Source organism: Leptonotus elevatus, chromosome 15 (assembly GCF_054856555.1).
Source record: "Leptonotus elevatus isolate MCC_2025b chromosome 15, RoL_Lele_1.0, whole genome shotgun sequence".
NCBI lineage: Eukaryota > Metazoa > Chordata > Actinopteri > Syngnathiformes > Syngnathidae > Leptonotus > Leptonotus elevatus.
The window spans coordinates 14,272,849-14,293,684 of record NC_141253.1 but is presented as its reverse complement, the minus strand read 5'-3'; the positions used below and the strand labels follow the sequence as shown (position 1 = coordinate 14,293,684).

The window sequence follows — 20,836 nt, the reverse complement described above, 5'->3', positions numbered from 1 at the left end:
TCTGCTGAGGTTGGCAGTTACCTGAAGACTGAGTTCTCAGTCTGCACTTATTTGAGCAATTATTTTCAATATAATGTACTAGCAAATATCTGAATTCACTTCATAAGGTTTGCAATAAAGAATAAAAAGCTAGCGTTGGGCGGAAACCCCATAGGTCGCAATTGGGTATTCATTTATATTTTTAACTCCACTCCTGGTTGTCATTTTTTCAAATTATTTACCAATCTAAAGTGTTGAAAAACGCTTACTCTCTTTGAGGTCGCAATGCAAAGTTTACTAATACAAAAGCCTCTGGATACTGAGACAGAAAAGTAATGGAAAGTTTTAAAAGTCATCAGTGAAATCACAATTATAACAACCAAAAAGTTTGAGGATACTAATATACTGGATCATTGCGCAAGTCCAGAAATAATTGTAAAGTTTAATGTTGCATATAACACTCTGTCTCTGATTGATATTTGTGTTCACCCATGCTGCCCGCTGATTGGCTAGTTGTCGCGGGGAAACTGTTGTCCAATCAGCACAGTTGCTCCAGGAAAAAAAAAATCCTCCTGATTGGTTCTTTTACAGCAGTGTTATCTAAGGCTTAGATTCTAACGTTTGTATTTAAGTGTATATCACATGATGTTTTCTTTAATGATCATTGATCAGTTAAAAAAAAAAAAAATTTAAATACAAGGGGGCGGGATATAGATTGCCTTAAACTGATCACCTTTCTTCATAATTTCAGTATTCATTACACAGTATCTTCTCTTAATAAACTAATACTATTAATATAACATTAACATACATCATTACGGCCATGGTGGAAATTTTCCTTTAGTTAAAGTGTGGTGGCTCTTAAAAGAGCCGTTGTTGTATGACTGTAGAAGCTTAAGCTCTCTCTCCACGGATTCGACGGGCCAACTGGATGTCTTTCGGCATGATGGTGACCCTCTTGGCGTGAATAGCGCACAAGTTGGTGTCCTCAAACAGACCCACCAAGTAAGCCTCGCTGGCCTCCTGCAGAGCCATGACGGCAGAGCTCTGGAAGCGCAGGTCGGTCTTGAAGTCCTGAGCGATCTCCCTGACCAGGCGCTGGAAGGGCAGCTTGCGGATGAGCAGCTCGGTGGACTTCTGGTAGCGACGAATCTCACGGAGAGCCACGGTACCGGGCCTGTAACGGTGAGGCTTCTTGACGCCGCCGGTGGCCGGGGCGCTCTTGCGGGCTGCCTTGGTGGCCAGCTGCTTTCTGGGGGCTTTGCCGCCGGTAGACTTACGGGCTGTTTGTTTCGTTCTTGCCATCTTCGAGTATTTCTCCTCCAAAAGTAACCTAGTGAAGTGAAGCTGACAAGCGAGTGGCTTTTAACCACTTGGTTCGACTGTGCAGGAGTGACGCGCGCTCAGACCGGCGCATGCTGATTGGTGCGCAGCTCCTGCTTGAGCTCAGCCCCGCCTGGAAGACAGACCTCCTGTTACAAGGCTCACTGCCAATTGGAGGGAATTGTGTTCAAACTGGCCGCCAAAATGCAAAGTCCTTCTCCGCGCTGAAATCCTCTTCCCTGGTTGGCGTGACTCAAAACATCCCGCGCATTTTGCATCTATAAAAGCAGGACTTGTTCCATCGAAGTGTACAGTTTTCTTCGAGTTTTCACCACAGGAAGACGTATCAAGATGAGCGGCAGAGGAAAGACCGGTGGCAAGGCCAGAGCAAAGGCCAAGACTCGTTCCTCACGTGCTGGACTCCAGTTCCCGGTCGGTCGTGTTCACAGACTGCTGCGTAAAGGCAACTACGCCCAGCGCGTCGGTGCCGGCGCCCCCGTCTACCTGGCGGCCGTGCTGGAGTACTTGACCGCTGAGATCTTGGAGTTGGCAGGCAACGCAGCCCGCGACAACAAGAAGACTAGGATCATACCCCGTCACCTGCAGTTGGCAGTCCGCAACGACGAGGAGCTCAACAAGCTCCTTGGCGGAGTCACCATTGCCCAGGGCGGCGTGTTGCCCAACATCCAGGCCGTTCTTCTGCCCAAGAAGACCGAGAAGGCAGCCAAGTCCAAGTAAAACTAAACCCGTGACCTCCACAACCCCAAAACGGCTCTTTTAAGAGCCACTTACTACTCCACTAAAGAATTTTTTCAATAATTGATTTATATAAGGCAAATTTATTTGCATAGCTCATTACATGCTCAGGGGAACTCAAATGTGTTTTACTCAAGGAAATGTGCATCTACAAACACATTAGTTACCATTACCATTCAGAGCAAAAAATAAACTTAAAACACAATTTACTTAAATAACATGTATTGACAATGTTAAAACATTAGACAAAAAATATTCAATGAAAATAAATTTACAAAAGAATTATTAAAAATGGGGGAAATGTGACTTAAGACCCTCAAGGTATGTGGGGGAAAAAAAGCAGTTTTCAACCTGGATTTAAAAGTATTTACACTCGGGGCTGACTTTTGTTGACAGTTTATTCCATTTGTGTGCAGCATAACAGCTAAATGCAGCTTCACCATATTTACTTCAAAGTACTCTAGGTTCCACTAGTTGGCCTGTAGTCTGTAGATCTCAGAACCCTGCTGGGTTTGTATTCAATCAGCATTTCTTGAATATATTCAGGACCTAAACCAGAGATTTATAGACCAGTAGCATAATTTTGAAATCTACAGCTAACATGGATCCAGTGTAAAGCCTAAAGGACTGTAGTGTTATGCTCTGATCTGTTTTGGTCAGAATTCGAGCTGCTTTTTTTTTTTTTTTAATCTAGACAAGAACTGAGCATTTCCCTGGAGGTGCTTTGAAGACAACCATAGCAGCATATGTATTAAAATCAGACATAACAATAAATTAAATTAACGTATGACAAGGAATACATTTGCTCTTTAAAGGAGTTGTGGTGGCTCTTAAAAGAGCCTTTTGTGGATAGAAATGTTGACTCACTTCTTTTTGGGTGCTGTCTTCTTGACACTTTTGGGCTTGGCCACCTTCTTGGCGGGGCTCTTCTTAGCGGCGGTCTTCTTGGCCGCTGGGGCTTTTTTGGGCGCCGCCTTCTTGGGGCTCTTGGTGGCCTTCTTGGCTACTTTCTTGGGCGTCACGGCCTTCTTGGGGGATTTCTTGGCGGCCGTCTTCTTGGCTGCCACTGTTTTGGCCTTCTTGCTCGGCGTCGCCTTCTTCGCGGCGGGCTTCTTGGCTTTAGCGGGGGTCTTCTTGGCTGCCTTAGTGGCTGCCTTAGTGGGCGCCTTCCCCTCGGCCTTCTTGTTCATCTTGAAGGAGCCAGAGGCGCCGGTGCCTTTGGTCTGAAGCAGAGTTCCCTTGGTCACCAGTCCAACGACAGCGAGTTTGACGCGGGACCTGTTCTTGTCCACGTCGTAGCCGTCGGCCGCCAGCGACTTCTTGAGGGAAGCCAGGGAGACGCCATTGCGCTCGTTGGAGGCGGCCACAGCCTTGACGATGAGCTCGCTGACGCTGGGTCCGACCCTCTTCTTCACGGGTTTGGACGCCTTCTTCTTGGTCGCTTTAGCCTGGGCTGGTACTACTTCTGTCATGATGCCTGCTATTTGTCGTTTGAACGGGCTGGTGTTTTTTCCCGAGCAAGAGGTGGGACTTAAACGCACCATGAGAACCGTGGAGAGTCAATCGGGCAGTTTGCTCCACGGCGCGCTGACAAACTCTCCTCACTTGTGTTTTCTCCGCACATTTCAAATGATGAAAAACAACATTGGAAGCATTTTAAATAAAATTTAATGATTTTAATAGATCTCACACTTGTTTATTTCCATAATGAAGCTGTTTAAAAGTCGTATACTTTCTGCATTTATTTTGCAGAGCTTCCAGACTTCACCTCTACACTGTCGTGAGCAGCGCTGCTCGGCGAATTTCCTGACTCATTTCTAAAATAAAATGGTTTAAAGTGAAATACTATTTGACAATTTTTTTTTAAAGTATTAAGTTACATGATCATCCAAGCACCCAGAGTGTAAGCAAGAGCGCACTGATAATTATTTTGAAACAAGACAACGTTTTCTGAGAGCAGCAAACACACATGACTGAAACCTGTGGCTTGTGTCTGTTGGCATTCATATTGTGTTTTCCTGTTTTATTGTAAAGAACTTACGCATATAGCTGAATAAAAAAAAAAAGAAGTGTTAAATACAGAGTAGGACTAGATAAGGTTCATTATTTTACATACATGGTAACATTAGTGTTGTCAATGCTTTTGCTTTTGGCATCATCATTGGAGGGTGGATCTTTAGACACAGACTACAGTACATTTTGTATGCACTGTTCATAATTGCTTATTTTAGAGTTTGCATACGTGACTACTATTAATGTTCATTAGACCTACAATTTATATTTAAAAAATAAACACCATTTGTGCATCAAATGTATCCAGTATATCCTGATCCCAATATAACAATTTTATTATACTTTTATTGCACACCACAGAGAGAACCAGCCCACACTTGTGCAGGTGTCAGTGACAGGGCATTGAATAACTAACAGGATTGGGAAGATTGGAATTGGAATTAGTTACAGTGTGAAGGACTTTCTGAAGTGAAATCCCGATTTAGCAAGAGTTAATGTGCTAAAAAAAAAAGAAGTGGACTACATCAAGGACGGACGCCTGATAGAAAAGCACAAGTATCGGTATCAGGTACAGACTATAAGTTAACATAACATTTACACAAAAAGAATGCCTTGATGTTGTTGTATGGAGTCCCACTGGAATTTTCATCCAGAGGATTGAACCAGACCCTGCCCTGGATCTGGAAATATTGGGAAGGGGAAAAAAATAATAATCTCAACCGGTCAGCAGTTGAAAATGACAGGTGTATAAGCAGTTTACTCCGTTGTGTTTGTGATGAAATGTCAGAAACAAATGTAGGGAATACAGTTAAGTGTGCCAATGAAAACTGTCTGCATGGGTGCCTACACTTCAAGTGCGTCAACATTAAGAGGAATACCAAACCACTTTACTATTTTCCCACTTGTATTAAAGTGATGTGGTAATAAGCATGTGGATGGAACAAGGTTGTCGTAACATTCTTCATACCAATAAAAATGACCATGTTTAATTGACATGGATGGATATTTAATGCAAAGTTCCTCACAGTTAGTTAAACAACAGAAGTCTTACATGTTGGTTATTGCACGACAGATTCAAACAATTAAACAGTGGTCACATAGTTAATCAAAACCAACAACAGACTCTCACATGTTGGTTAATGCACAACAAACTGTTGTAATTTTATCAATGACTGGCACGCCACCAGCTTCACTCATCAAATAGTCAACAGGCATCTTGCCTTGCAAGATTGTATACTTATTTCACACGAGTCCAATCACTCTCTTAATGTGAACTCTCACATGGGCAATCTTTTGCATAGTTTCGATGTTTGTTGCAGATCGCTCAGGCTTTCCACGAGTGAATGCTGGGACATTTATTTCCGCGCAATGTAAACCAACACTATCAGAAATATCAAAACCACAATCAGATAAAACCAGATATTCTGGTTGTCGCTTGCTCAGTATGCTGTTATGAACCTGTCTGAGGTTCTTCCTCCCTAACCATTCGAAATGAATGATATTAAACCTTGTGCCTATTAGGTACTTAACTGTATTGCGTTTTTTTATAGCTGCTCCATGTTTGCGCTCTGGACATGAGCCCTTTTGGTCTCTGAATAAATATTTCAAGACAATCAATTATTATTACTACAGTTTTCTTTGAAAAGTAAGTCTGAAATTCTATAGGCATTGTCTTGTGCAGTTCTTCTTTTTCAGGCCAATATATTAAAAATAAAAAACGTACATACACTATATGTATGACAATTAAAAAGATTCTTGAAACAGTAGATGTTGATGTATTGAATCTATACATTAGTATTCACATGACGTCACAGACCCCCACCTATCGACCCAGAACGCCATTGGTGCGGCAAGCGGGCAGCAATACAACGCAAGCAAATGCTAAGGAGCGCTCGTGTTGCTTGCTACAAGTTACTTTGATTCAGTCATTTTGTTCATTCATTCTGGATTTTCACAAACTGCTTCACAATGGTGCACACGTATGCCGTTCACGGGTGCAAAATTGGGCGAACAAAGATGTGAAATGAAACTTCTAAATAGTATTTACATGCCGTTATTTGCCCCACATTGTGTGCCGGTGGTCCATGGAATGTTGAATGGGAAAGACAAAGAAGTGTCCGGAATTACAAAGATACATCAAAAGGATTTCCAACCGACAAAGTCTACCAAAGTGTGTTTTGACCATTTTGATTAAGGTAAGTGTCAATGTAAGATGGTAAAAATGCTTTTACCATAATGCGATCATGATACCGCTAGCCTTGGCTAGCTCTGGCTAAAAATAGATTTGTGGTCAAAATGTTTAATTTTGAGATCTTTCCAAATACCTTCCTTATTGTCTCTTATGGTATTTTCCTTTCCCAGCAGCCCAACCTTTGAATTTGTTGTTAAAGTGTACGAAATTAAGTGATGAATCAACAATGATGAATCAACAATGTTGTTGTTTTTGTTGCATAGCTAGTGCGGTCGGGCAACTAGCTAACATGCCGAGATTCTTTACCTTGAATTCCCAATTGATAAATGCACATAACAACCAATAAAAGCTGAAAGTAGAGAAGGTGCACAAATGTCCATGTTTTGAGAGCCATTCTACCTTAGAGCATAAGGTGCCATGTCGTCGGGTCCGGGAAGTATCGGCAAATGTTTGTAATCCAATCGATTCCACTAACCAAACGTTTCAAAGTGTACCGCTGCAAAGAATGTTCAGCTAAATCATCCGCACACGTTTTCTGCCAAGAGTCTCTGAACGTCACTGGCTACCTGACTTTCGGTTACTTGCGGGATGGAGCAGATTGGTTTGCTGTCAATACTGGTACTTGCTATGCTTTCTTCAGGTGAAATGAGGTCCTCAGAAGAAAGATGAAAGATGATAGCTGTCCCAAAGTTCAAGAAGAGCTCTCGCAGCAAGGTGCTTCTCCTTTGTTTTGCCTCTTTCCACCGCTCTCAGAAATCTGTTAAATGAAATATTATTTACATAAACTGAAGACCACGTTCAACTTGAAATCAATCAGTTAATTGGAAAAACAGGTGGCTATTAAAAGTAATGGTAATGTAATGAGGACCTATGCATTCGATCATGCTTGATAACAATTTACAGTTTTTATTCAAATTTACAGTTTCTGGCCATTATATATGAATTACATTAACCCTGTCGTTGTTCTTTAACAGCGCCTTTTCTTTAAGTTAGATGATACATCATTGCCTTTTCTGGTTTATCTCTGCTTTTTCCCCCTGGGATTTGGTAAGAGTCATCTTTTCCCCAAGCTTTAACGTTGGTGACCAGTCTGGACTGGATCGTTCATACATGTTAGCCGGGCGACTTGAAATCAGTGAAAAGAATCAACTGCAAATATATGAAGATATATTGTACAAGATACGTAGTCTTAGGATATATCTCTTTTTTTTCATATGCAAAACAGGTCGAGTTTTCATTTTGATGGAATATTCACATTCACCACATTAGTTCAACAACCAATCTTTATTAAAAGTTTGACAAAAATTAGGCTAATGTTTGCCTGTGATCCAACAAGTATTGACATTTCGTGTAAAGAAAATTACGTACTTGTAAGCCCCCACAAGCTAACGTGGGGCTTAGCATCTAGGCTCAAGATAATGTGCAAACATGTAAACATGCTTAAAAGAACAAACGTTAAAAGGAAAACTAATTCACCTGTAATGAAGTGATCTGAGTAGATTTTAAGAGTAATTTATGTTAATCTTGGCTAACCATAGTCTGCGACGTTCCTCACTGAGTGATTTAGTGAAATCACCTTCATGTGCACGCATCTTTGGAATGGAATAGAATCCAAATTTACAAGTTCCATCAGATTTGCTGGTGCATCCATGTACCCATTACCCAACACGAAACAACCATATCGGTTGTGAAAAGGAACCAAGTTGTTTGTTGACGCCCGCAAAGTGCCGACTGCCACGGAAAGTCAGTCAAACAATAAGGCAGACGCGAGCCGTGATGACGTCACACTGGAACTTCTTCTGCATAGCAAGTAAAAATAAATTGTTAATGCGGCTTCTGAGTGACGCCCCCACTTACCCACACTTTGCGCCAACTGTCTTCACTCAGGTCCGTCTTGTTATAAGACGAGCCAGTATATTATTTTTTTATGCATATTCTTGCTGCTCACTGATTGGTTGGTTGAAGCGGGGAAACGATTGCCCAATCACGATTAGGTATTTGTCTTTTCTGCAGCCTGCGTACACCACTGACCAGGAAGTGCAGGCCGGCTGGGGAGAATTGGAGCTTCGCTCATTGAAAAGCGTTGAATTTTTGATCGTTGTAATTTGATATGTGAGGATTATTTTGATTTCAAAATGTGATGAAATGTGGTTTGACTACTGTAACAATCCGCCTGGTTTGTATGCTAGTCAGAGGCAAAAGCAATACAATACAATGAAATTGTTTTCATAAAGGAAGCATTTGCATTGCGTTGCATTGGGGAAATATCAGAAATGCACGGATGTTTAGAATTCTCATAAGAATAGCATTGTTTCGAATGAATTCGACTTGAATTCAAATTAAAGAAGTATCTTTTAAAAATAATTCACAGATTTTATATCCATGCAAAGTATTTACACAACAGTTTAAAAATATACTTGATTAAAAAAAAATAGATACTTGAAGGCTCCCCTGAAGATGCTTTTCATAAATTTTGGGATTGCTGTTGCTCACAACTAATGTTGAATACAGTGAAATCAAGAACATTGACCAGAATCCACGTATGCTATGCTCTGTGTTGCCACCAACAGATGAGGAATCTGATACTTTTCTAGCAAAGCTGAAGAAGACAAACCGGTTTTGTCAGTAATACGCAAGTATTCAGTTAAATATGCATCTACCAATGCTAGCAATGTACACTCAAAGCAAGCCATGAACTTTTGCCATATTGTAGTTGCATATTTGAGACTATCAGTGTAGCAGAACAACAAAGTGTAAATGTGGAAATTGCAACATGTTCTCAGGCCAGTAGAGAGTAGTTGTGATTGGGAAATTGTATTCCACACCAAAGCCTAGTGTGTAAATCTAATGCACATGCCAAATATAAAGAAGAAATAGTACTGTAGGGAATATAGAAAACTTATGGTTTGCAGTGATAAAGGGGTTGTCTCACCTCATAGCTGAGTGAAAATTTGGAAGAAAGTAATTTTGTGTAATGCTTCTATTAAAAAAAAAAGTTTGGAGTGCATTTAACAGAACTAAAGATATGTTGTGTTCGCAAGTTGTTTCCCATAACACTGCACAAATATTGTTAATAAACAGTCAGAAAAAAATAAAATCTGCTTCTGTATTTTATTAAAAATGAAATGCTGAAAAGCAATTTGTGTTGTCTTACAACGTTTATGTTCAATGTAACAGATACAAATCCATCCATGTCGATCAAAAGGAACAACTGAAGCACACAAATTTGCCAAACGGCAACAAACACACACTTTTGTCTACCACAAGTGTGTCACCACCATGACTCAGTAAATAATCTATTGGTAACGTTTCTGATAAAATGCTGTACAGTAGAACCTCGGAGTTTGAACGTCTCAGAACTTGTACAATTCGGACTTCAACCAAAAAATCATAAGAGTAAAAAATGTCTCGGAGTTTGAACACCCAAGCAAAGCAGGCTAAGCCGATCGTACCTTGAAAACGGGTAAACGAGTGAAGCCGAGCAATGCCGAATGCTCACGTTGCAGCAGTTGAGACGATGCAATGCTCATTTCCAGTCAGATCGTGAATACTCCCGGAGGTGCTCCATACTCGCAAATGCATTTTGAGTTTCCCACAACAATTTTCTTCGCCATGGGCCCAAAGAAAGACAACAGTGCCAGTGGCAGCACAGAAAAACATACAGTGCTACGAACCACAGTGAAATTAGGAAGGAGATTATCACGCCGTTGTAACTACTGTGTCTACTTCTGTAAATACTGGCACGAGGACCCCCCTTAGCTGTTCAACAACGTGCCTGACGTTAAACAACGCACGCAAGGACCGCTTAGTAGTCTAACAATATGCCCATTGTAAAATACACAAACTCAGCACTGAACTAAAGCTAGCATTAACATAGCATGTATCATCCACTGATGCCATCACACCACAACAGGTAAGGTATTTTTATTGTTTAAATAATGTACTGTATTGTAAATGTAAAAAATATAAATTAAAATAGGAATTTTCTGTTTTTGGAGCTTGGGAACGGATTAATTGCATTTACATTATTTCCTATGGGGAATTTTTTTTTTGAGTTTGAACAATTTGGACTTTGAACACTTCGCAGGAACGAATTATGTTCAAACTCCGAAGTGCCACTGTATTTGTTTCTCACTAGAATTCTCACATGTGCGGCACTGCATGTTCTTTCAAACTTCAGAACTGGCAACTGAGAGCCGCCTTTGGTGAATCCAGGTAAATTTACTTCAGCACACATCAAACCAACATTCTCTTTCATGTCGATGCCTCGACCGACAAGCACTACATCTCCTGGGAGAAGTTTTTTTTCAGTATTCCGCAATTTTCACTTATATGTTTGTCACTTGCACGGCCACCCCAACCTTCGGATATGAAGGAAACTGAACCCTGGGGGGTGCTTGTACGACGACCAAGTTTGCCAGCGGGATTTCATATTAGAAGGCCTCTCGATTAACATTTCTAAACAGTCAAGGATAACATACACTTTTAAAGCAAAATGATTCCGGTATTCTAGAGGCATTGACATGCTCAAGTGTTCTCTTTCTGGTCAGTAAATCTATTTTTGGAGCCTGATGATTCTTGTGTAATTATCAAACTGTCAAATTTAGATTTCACATCATCATTTTCAATGATGAGTCTTTGGCACTCATCACTTGTCATCTTGCACAGCTGGGAACTGCACATTTGTTTTTCAAAAGGTTCCCAATCCTCAGTTAGAAATGAGGTTGCACCTGCAGGCGATGATGACCCGTCCCCAACTTCGGATGAGGCATTCACAGATGTTTCTGACGACGTGGCTTCCTTTGGATTTACATGTTCGTTTTGGAGACGCCCCAACTCCAGCAGAGCGTGTGCAACTGATATATGTCTTTGTACCATGGACGATCATTACATTATAGAACAAATACACTAACATCATGTTCAGTATATATACTGTTGTGCCACTCCGAGCGACCTGCTCCTCTTCCCAGGGTCGGCCGGCATAGGGCTGACAGGCCGCAGATTGGGGGCTGTACCAGATCTTCTGGACTTGAGCACAATTCAGTTGCAATCTTAATTAAAATAATTAAAGGGATCATTTAGTCGGAATGGACCATTTCTCACATTTTCTAATCAGGAAAATTATATTAACATGCATTTTCAATTTCATCCATTTGTTTTGGAGAAATCAGTACATAACTTCAGAATTCTAATATAATAATAGCCATATAGCCCGGGATCATAGAGCACCATGTCTGACCAGTAAGAAGCTGTTTTCATCCTGAAAACCTCATCTGTCGGACAAACATTAATTGTTGCTTTGATAGCTGTGTTTTGCTAGGGGAGCTAACTAGCTGCCTGCCTGGAGTCGAACAAAACTTGCTTTGCTAAATGTCTAAAACCGGAGACCAAACGCAACCAAAATTCATACGCACATTCCTACTCTTGTCTACGCCAACCTGTAAAAGTAAAAAGTAACAATCGGCACAATATTTGTTATTTTGATCATGTTTTTTTCCCCCCTCATAGGAGCTCACTTACATTATGTTAATCAAATCCCAAATAATGAACTGATCACTTTATATTTTCACAGGTTGAGGTGGAAAAGAGTACCCGCCCCGCTGATCGATCATTTGTAGTGGCACCTCACTTGGATTACTTCACTCTGGCCGTACAAATGTTATACAGTCAAATTTCAAATTCTAATCTTAATTACTAAAATCTAAATGGTGTCAAAAATAAGTCATGTTACTTAATATATGGGTATGACAACAATACATTTATTTCAAAATATAAAAAAGGCCCTCTATGGGCTGTCATGTCATGCCGCCGCCACAAGAGTGAGCAGTACGACAACATATCCTTTAAACAAATTAGTTTTTCTTGGTGCCAAATCACGGAGAGAAAGGCGTTTGAAGAGCTGCTTGGTACTTTATTCAGGATCACATTCAGGTAAATTTTTCATCTCACCACAGAGTCAAGTTTCTCCAAAGTCAATTTCAATCAATCAATCAATCAATCAATCAATCAATCTCTCTCACTCTGCTTTGAGTGTTTGAGCACAAGTGCTAATTCTCAACACTTGTCCACAGGAGTCATATAAGAAAATACTTCAAGAATACAAGAAGGTAGAGAAAATGCACAAATGTAGATTATTTACAATCACTGTAAGTACTGTCAATGTTAAAGGTACTGTCTGACAGATTTGTTTTGGCCTGTCTGGATAGTTTCTGGGCGGAGACTTGACGTTCTCCCTTTAGCCAAGTCACAGAGGCAAGCTATCAGTAGCATATGCAAATTTTGCTGTGCGAACGCCCGCTACTGACTGGTGGACTGGTTCCGTGGAAGTCTTAGGCGTTTGATAGCTGTGTTTTGTCTGCATATGATTGGAGGACTGGTTTCACACTTGTTCCTGGTTGGCTGCTGTCCGAGTGAATGTTGTGTTTACAGTATCTTAAAACCCTCCAAATTTTATTTATTTATTAAACTATATATTTACATAAAAAGGGACAGTACATTTACATGCAAACATGCCAAATTATAGCCATGGGAAGATTTAAATCTGCAACCCTTTTGGCAATTAGATGTAACATTTTGAATACAAATACATTTTTTATTTTTAAAGGTAATAAAAGTCAAGATATAGTACTACAAGTAAACGGATCATTCGGTGGCAGGCACCCAACAGAGCTAGTGTGCACAAAAATATGTGCTTTCTTTAGCATATTTTAAATGTAAACACTAAATTGCAGAGCTGGGCAAAACAGTCATTACATTGGCTGCCATTGACAGATGTCCACCTTTCGGCGAGTGCTTCTGTATTTTCAGCACGTGCTTTATGATGCGAAGCCTTGTAAAAACTACATGGACTGAAAAGTACCGCCTGCGTTGACCCGGATGGATGGACGCAAACCTGCTTCAGTCGGTGCTCAGTCTATGTATTTTTCTGAGGCTTCACATCATAAAGCACTCGCTGAAAACGCAGAAGCCCAAAAGCTGGGCACCCTTCAATGATGGGCGGATGTAACTAACGATGTTTTTGGCCAGCTCTGCTAAAATGAGATCATATCAAGCTTCATTGATCACTGCTATTCTCACCAGGACACTTGTGCCTCTTAGCTTTATCCTTACTTGCCAATCTTTGACCACAAATTGAGCACGCAAAAGTTTTCTCACAAGTGTTGGATCTTGTGTGTACATTTAGGTGTCCTTTTTGAGTAAAATTTTGACCGCAAACTGAGCAGTCAAACGGTTTTTCACCAGTGTGGGTTCTTCTGTGTATATTTAGGTGTCCCTTTCGAGTAAAGTTTTGACCACAAACTGAGCAGGTATAAGGTTTCTCACCAGTGTGGGTTCTTGTGTGCGTTTTTAAGCTTTCATTCTGAGCAAATTTTTGCCCACAAACCAAACATTCAAAAGGTTTCTCTCCAGTGTGGGTTCTTGTGTGTATTTTTAAATTTGCCTTCTGGGAGAACTTTCTACCACAAACTGTGCAGCAAAAAGGTTTCTCACCAGTGTGCACTCTTGTGTGCATTTTTAAGTTTACACGCACAGCAAATTTTTGACCACAAACTGAGCAGACATACGGTTTCTCTCCAGTGTGGGTTCTTGTGTGTATTTTTAAGGTTGAACTCTGAGCGAATTTTTGACCACAAACCAAGCAGGCAAACGGTTTCTCTCCGGTGTGGGTTCTTATGTGTAGTTTAAAGTTTGCTTTCTGAGAGAACTTTCTACCACAAACTGAGCATGCAAAAGGTTTCTCACCAGTATGGGCTCTTGTGTGTATTTTTAAGCCTAAATTTGAAGAAAAACTTTGGCCACAAACTGAGCAGGTAAAAGGTTTCTCTCCAGTGTGGGTTCTTATGTGTGTTTTTAAATTGCCCTGACTAGACAAATTTTGACCACAAATTGAGCAGGCAAAAGGTTTCTCTTCAGTGTGGAGAATCATATGGTTTTTCCAAGTACACTTGTAGCCAAAGGTTTTCCCACAGTGAGAACATTTCCAACGTTTGCGGTCAGTGTGACATTTCATATCACCTTCAGATTGTTCACCATCAGTGTGAGGAGCGCATGACGTGTCATGACCATCTGACATTGGTGCTAACTGGCTGTCTGCTTGTGATCCTCCACAGTGCTCACCATCAGTTTCAATTTTTGTGTGTTGATTTAAGCTGCTTCTTGGAGGTTCCACCTCTTTTTTCTCTGCATAATGACCGTCAACTTCAGTCTTCAAATGGACACCAGTCACCGGAAAATCTGTGAAATCTTCCTCCTCTTTAATGTATGGTGCCAGCTGCTCCTCTTTCTTTATGTCAGGGGGCTGTGGATGCTCTTGAAGAGGCTCCAAGTCCTCCTCCTCTTTAACGCCATGAAACTTAGGACGAAGATTTCTCTCAGTGATGTCTGCGGGGAAAAATGACACGCATGGTTTAGTCATGTCAGTCTCTTTGGGCCGTCCCAGCTGCTTACAAAACTGTTACAAAACTAACATAATTCCTCCTTAGCTGATATTCATCCAATCTACTGGGGGGGATACATGCTTGTTTTGAAGAGTTGCAGCGCCGATTGCTCTACCCTTCCTTTGGCAAGAGTTCCCCAAAATCTGTTCAGAAGCTATGCTGAAGAAAAAAATTCCCCCTCAAAGTACTCTAATATGACTCATTTGAGCACGATAGAAAGAAGTCACAATTGCAGCTGCTTTTCTAACATGGATGACTTCCAAAGTACTTGTAAATAACTCCAAGTTCTTATATGCCGCCATGGAGGCTGTGATTATTGCCGCTCGGTATTTCGCTATCCGTGCCTTGTGTGCGGGCCCAGAGGCATTTTTTGAACGTTGATGGTGCTGCGCCATCGGTGCCGAGTATCAAACATGTTTGATCATTTTGGTGCTTAGGCGCCATCAACTCTTCGTGTGCGCAGCACAAGAGCCAATGTCTCGCTGCTAACTATCCACGTCGCATGCACTCTTCATACAACAAATACAGCAGCGCTCTATTGAGTACATTTCGGAGGCCCTAATGTAGGGCTTACTGTAACACCATATTTCATGAGAAGCAGCCCCCAGTAGTCTTCTTTTTCAGCATAGTAGCAAAACATAAAGCGATGTCCTCCTCAGCTCGGAGGTCACCATCGTGAATGGTCACATGATCTCAAACACGTGATCAACGCAACTTTAAGGTGCTATGACAACAGCGCCTCGTGTGCACCTACTATGGAGGACCGAAACTGCCGAAATTAAGAATAAATAAATGAATAAAAGTGAGAATAAAAACAAATATAAAAAGTATAATTCAAAAATTAATTACAAAAAATAACTATAAATGGAAATAAAAACTTGGAAATAAATACAAAAATAAATATATAAATATAATTAAATATCAATCAATCAATAAAAACGCTCTGCTCTCCCATTTATTTATTTCATGCTGCAGACGCTCTGTCAGCACTAAATGTTATTCAAATGAGGGGGCGGTCGTAAGTGTGTCTTGGGTTGGACTCCGCAGTTCCAAACTGCCTTTCAATGGTCGAGTGAGCGGGTTGGCAAACAAGAAAGTCTCGCCGGCTTGCATTGGAGAGCTCCAGCAATGGACGACTATCTTGTCCACTCTCACCTCGACTTGTTGTCGAGCAACTCAAGTCGCAAGTTGTGGTGACAGTGAGTGGATAAGATAGTCGTTCAATGCTGGAGCTCTCCAATGCAAGCCGGCGAGACTTCCTTCTTCGCCGAGCCACTCACTTGGCCGTCCACTCATCGTTGAGAAGTATGACGCGCAAAGTGTCTATGGAGCTTTTTTTCTTACATGGCCAACAGCCACGGCAAGCCAATCGATATGACGTTTTGTAACAAGAGCAAATGTTTTTTTTGCGGAGAAGCAGAAGAAAAAGCAACAATCAGTCCTGACCCTGGACTCAAAGTACGTTCAATGAACAGGCACACAGTATGAAATCACAGGTATGCATAGAAAAAGCCCAGATGACTGACAGAGCGACAGGTTGTGACGCATTTTTTGACACTTCCCTTCAAAAATAAATTGAGTGTGAATTATTTTGTTCCCAGTTTGTAGTATTTGATTACGCATTCGACTAATTGGGAGCGTAATGGAGAAGAGCAGAGACATGCACGCACACTCAAACAACGTTAAATTGAGTCATGGGAGTGCCACTGAATTACCAATATTTAAAACGGATGACATTAAATGCAGTCAAATACAGTACTTCAAAAATATGGCATGCAATGTGAAAGCGCATACAGTATATACATAAATGTATACATCCTAATATTTAGAATTAATAAAAACTAATTTTGCTGCTGTTTTAGATTTTTGTTGAGGTATCGTTTCGGTACCGGTATTTTATGCAGTATAGTATCGAAGGCAAAATTTTGGCATCAACCAAATTGATTATCAGCAGACAGGACATACCTCTCAATTAATTATACACTACAGTGTTGTCTCTAGCTCTTTAGATATAACACTGGCAAGGGCTATTGGCCTGTAGTTTGCCGAACTGTTCAGCTTCCCCGTCTTGTCTTTAATTATTGGTACAAGCACAACCAAAAGCATTGATTCAGGCAACTCCCCATAACCCAAAAAGCCAGTGAAACACCAAAGGGCACACTTTCTTACTGGCAAATTTGATATGTTCAGCTGTAATATCCAGGCCACAGGCCTTTAGTCTCCGAGCTTCTGGATTACTTCATGAACTTCAGCAGAAGTAACGACAACATCATCACTAAAGTCAATACTATCTACTACAAACAGATGATCTTTTACACTATTTAACAGATCATAATAATGATTGTAAAATTTCATCAGGACCACTGGTGGATATTTTACAGTTGTTAAAAGTTCTTATTTCTTTCAATAAGTCATTAATATTATTTCTTTGGAGCTTGTTTGTCAGAGAGTCTGCCCTCTTACCACTTCAGTTTATTTTAAATATACCGGAGTGCAGATATAAACCTAACATTAGTAAAAAATGTATATATATATATATATATATATTCTCAAACAATGGACCCTGTCTGCTTTTACCTGCCTCTGCCCATTTTTTAAAAAGCATATCGGGCCTCTATGTGCAGCTCTTGAACATACCGTCATCCTTCCAATTTGGCTTCACATTTGAAACTTTGGCCACATGTTTGCAAAGAGGCCTGCTTGCAGTAACAAGAGACGCCACAATGGTTTCATACAGATAACTTAATTCCTGACAGTGCTGTACATGATGACTACAATTTATATCCTGACATGCTAGAGCATTAGTCGGGAACTTAATGTTTCCCAGCAAGGCAGACAATTTGGACCAGTCTATTTTCCCCACACCAATGCCATTCTCCACAGGCATCAACACTGGTAAGTTGCCTGTACACCACGTGGAAGGGTATATGGTTTGTAACAGCCAAATCATCATCAATTTTCATCATATCTATGGAATTGTGGGCGTCTTTCGTACAAAGGCAGTGGTCCAGCCAGGAAGTTGAATGCCAGGCCTCACTGATGTAAGTAATAACTATCTTTTTGGCAATAGTACTCTGATAGACACAATCAATCCATTGTCTGTACAGGACTGAATTAGATGATTACCAAATAAAGAAATGGCATCAGATACATCAGCATTCATATCACCAACAACACAAATACGAGTAGAGGAACTGTCATGAATAAAATACATATTAAAAGCAAGCCTATTGAGGTACTCATCCTCATTTTGAATGCACTCCTATGGGGTATAGACGTTAAAAATTATTATTTTCTTATCATCATAATTGACCTCAATTCCAATCGCCCAATCAATGCCTAATCTTATAAAGCTATCCAACTGGTCATACTTTTTGTTCCACATTATAGCCACTTCCCCTGGAATTTGGCCCCTGGTGATTTTAGTACTTAAATCAGTCGTTGATTCACCTGCCCCATAAAAGTCCTTGTGAAAATAATTTAGCATTTCAAGGTCCTGTTTGGCCAGGAATGTCTCTTGGATGCACAAAATGTCAAATGTGTCCATTAATTTGTCCACCACGACACAACGTGATTGATCGGCTTCACTGTGGCCCACGCGCAACCCTCGCGCATTGTAGGACACGACATGGATGTTCATCAGGAGATTAATTCATATCGTGGCTATGCTGTGCATACTGTGCACTCTGGTTCTCCGCAGGTATCTCACGGTATCTCACGGCAGCTCACTTTACTCCCCCTCTCATTAGCAAAAACCATGGGACCGCGTGCCTCATAATAGCGGCGTACATAAATCCCAGTGGGCCAGAGTTTTGAATCATACACGTCAGCAATATTAGCGCATTCGGCAGTGATGTGAAATGAGCGGTACCTACTCCGGGCTGACTCGAGCTTTCGACACACCACCGTCTTATTCTGCAGTTTTTCTCAGTTACATAGTCACGTAGTGTATATATTTTTATTCGAATTATATATTTTTATATTCATTTTTATTTTCACTTTTAGTCATTTATTTATTTTGAATTTTGACAGTTTTGGTCCTCTGTACTTATCTACCCCGAGAGCATGCACAAAACCAGGCTATGCTATGCAAGCCAGTCTCACGTTAGCCTTGATTAGACGCGGCTGGATTGGGTTAGTGCAGGGGTCCCTAAACTATGGCCTGCCTTCACATTTGGCCCGGCCCTGCTGAACAATACTAGAGCTCTCTTAAGCTAATTAAGTCTTGTGGAGCTGAATTTAAATATACTTTAAAGTGTCTGTGGAAAATTTTACATGATCTTTGTTATTATAACCAATAGCTCGTTTGTTTTAATTGGTGGGGTTTGCGGCCAGGGTGAGGTCCTAAGAAACAGGTAGCAGTGTTTTCAGAAATTAGTGGGACAATGAAGAATCTAATAAAATATCATAACAGCGTTTTCTCAAGAACAATCTAGCTTGCCGAGATGTGGTAGTTAATTGTTGAGTACAGTTGCAATAACTAAAGATTGACTATGGATTTGAAGTTCGAACCCCAATTGAGTGGACAGTGCAGGCACATTATCATGTGCCCCTTTTTTGCTTTTATACTTTGAGCACCTGCCCCTCTGAAGGTCACTGCACGCCCCTGAGCCCCGCACTTCAGTCTGTCGTTAAAAACACCCACTTTTCAGCGAGTACACAATGATGCAAGCCTCGAATAAATACACAGATTCTGTTGAAAATAAACACAGGATAGTATTGTTAAAACGAATTGACTTAACATGTGACAAACCTGCTGTATTCAACACAATTGGAGATTGCTCGGAAACAGCGTCCAGCAGTTGACGTTCTTGCTCGTTTTCCTCTTGTGCTTCACAAAACTCATCTTCGTACTTCACTTTCGTTCTTGCGTACATTTCACGACGCTTTATGCTCACACTCGATCTCTGCTGAGCCAACGTGTGCAATAGCAAACGCGTCTCCTTTGTTAGAGGCTATCAAGCTAAGCTAAACTTAGCTAAGCTAAGGAAAGCCGATAAGTTTCGACGAACAACTGAGACGAGTTTAATAGGACACGAATGTGTAACTACTAAAGTAGTCATGTACGCACAGTATCAAGGCATCAGTCGGTTCAGGACGATTTATGAAGCGCGTCTGGTTCGTAAGGGCTAAAGTAGTCAATAAAGTATTGGCAGTAACATGCGTCGTAGGCTATTTACGTCACTCCAGCTCGTGTCGCAGGCTACTTACGTCACCGGTCACCATCCGACGCGACTTGTTTTAAACACAACAATTCACAAACTCTCGCTGGGAAATAACATCACAACAAAAAAAGAAAGACATAAAAAAGAAGAAACTAAGTAATTCGAGACCTCTTCACATAGCATCTAGTCCATATTCGAATCCTTCAAGATTGACAAGGAAGCAAAATGTGACTGCAATTCAATTTTAAACAAAACAAGGAATGTTTATTTATTTATTTTGTAATTTACATTTGTGAATGTAGTATTTACCCATAATTATTATTATATTACAAAGTCTCCTTACTTCAATTGGTACATTAGTTAAACAATAAAGAATTTGGTCCAAATATAGTTTTGATACTTTATCCAATTTAATTTGCATCCATAATGTAACATTCTTCCAAAATTCCTTTGTTATACAACAAGAGAAAAATAAATTATAAATTGTTTCCTCCTCTCGATCGCAAAAAACGCATGGCTACCACGCAAACCCAAACCGCTTTTTCAACATAGCTGCTACTGGGTAACAATCATGTATAATTTTAAATTGCATTTCTTTTCTTTTAGGAGAAATTGGCCATTTCAAAAAGTTCACATCATTCTTTGTAAGTTTACTTTCCCTATTACGATTTTTAACACTTCCATCAAAATCACAAAATATATTCATTTTGAAATGTTTATTGAAACATTTGTTATTACACTTCTTATCTTTAAGGGAGATGTGCTATAATTGAATGTTTGGTAGCACGTTTTGTCTTTTAGAGTAAAGTATTTTTAATCATTTTTGTTAAGGGCACACCCGGCACAGGAACCGCTTTACAAACTCTGTTGTGTTCTCTTATTGAGATTGTTATGTTTAATTTTCTCTCAAATTCTTCCAAACTTAGAAAATGACTATTTTCATCTAATATATCAATAACAAAGATAATGTG

The 20,836-nt window shown here is 40.4% G+C and overlaps 4 protein-coding genes and 1 long non-coding RNA gene across 5 annotated transcripts; 2 read left to right on the top strand and 3 right to left on the bottom strand.

Moving 5' to 3' along the window:
• Positions 1-873: 873 nt before the first annotated feature.
• On the bottom strand, positions 874-1,284 carry LOC147162086 (histone H3). Its single transcript, XM_086096895.1, has one exon. It carries the CDS (start codon positions 1,282-1,284, stop codon positions 874-876), a length of 411 nt encoding a protein of 136 aa, XP_085953021.1.
• Positions 1,285-1,647: 363 nt separating this feature from the next.
• Positions 1,648-2,055, top strand: LOC147162085 (histone H2A). Its single transcript, XM_086096900.1, has one exon. The coding sequence runs from the start codon at positions 1,654-1,656 to the stop codon at positions 2,038-2,040; it is 387 nt and encodes a 128-aa protein (XP_085953026.1). The 5' UTR covers positions 1,648-1,653; the 3' UTR covers positions 2,041-2,055.
• An 866-nt stretch (positions 2,056-2,921) lies between these two features.
• Positions 2,922-3,542, bottom strand: LOC147162084 (histone H1-like). The gene has a single exon (XM_086096891.1). The coding sequence runs from the start codon at positions 3,528-3,530 to the stop codon at positions 2,922-2,924; it is 609 nt and encodes a 202-aa protein (XP_085953017.1). The 5' UTR covers positions 3,531-3,542.
• A 2,416-nt stretch (positions 3,543-5,958) lies between these two features.
• On the top strand, positions 5,959-9,210 carry LOC147162083 (uncharacterized). Its single transcript, XR_015097271.1, has 3 exons — positions 5,959-6,266; positions 6,903-6,976; positions 8,276-9,210. It is a non-coding gene; the product is annotated as an uncharacterized LOC147162083 (long non-coding RNA).
• Positions 9,211-12,001: 2,791 nt separating this feature from the next.
• Positions 12,002-19,883, bottom strand: LOC147162082 (uncharacterized). The gene is made up of 2 exons (XM_086096880.1): positions 19,454-19,883; positions 12,002-14,644 (listed from the first exon to the last, which is right to left on the bottom strand). The coding sequence occupies exons 1-2, from the start codon at positions 19,575-19,577 to the stop codon at positions 13,317-13,319; spliced, it is 1,452 nt and encodes a 483-aa protein (XP_085953006.1). The 5' UTR covers positions 19,578-19,883; the 3' UTR covers positions 12,002-13,316.
• Positions 19,884-20,836: the final 953 nt, after the last annotated feature.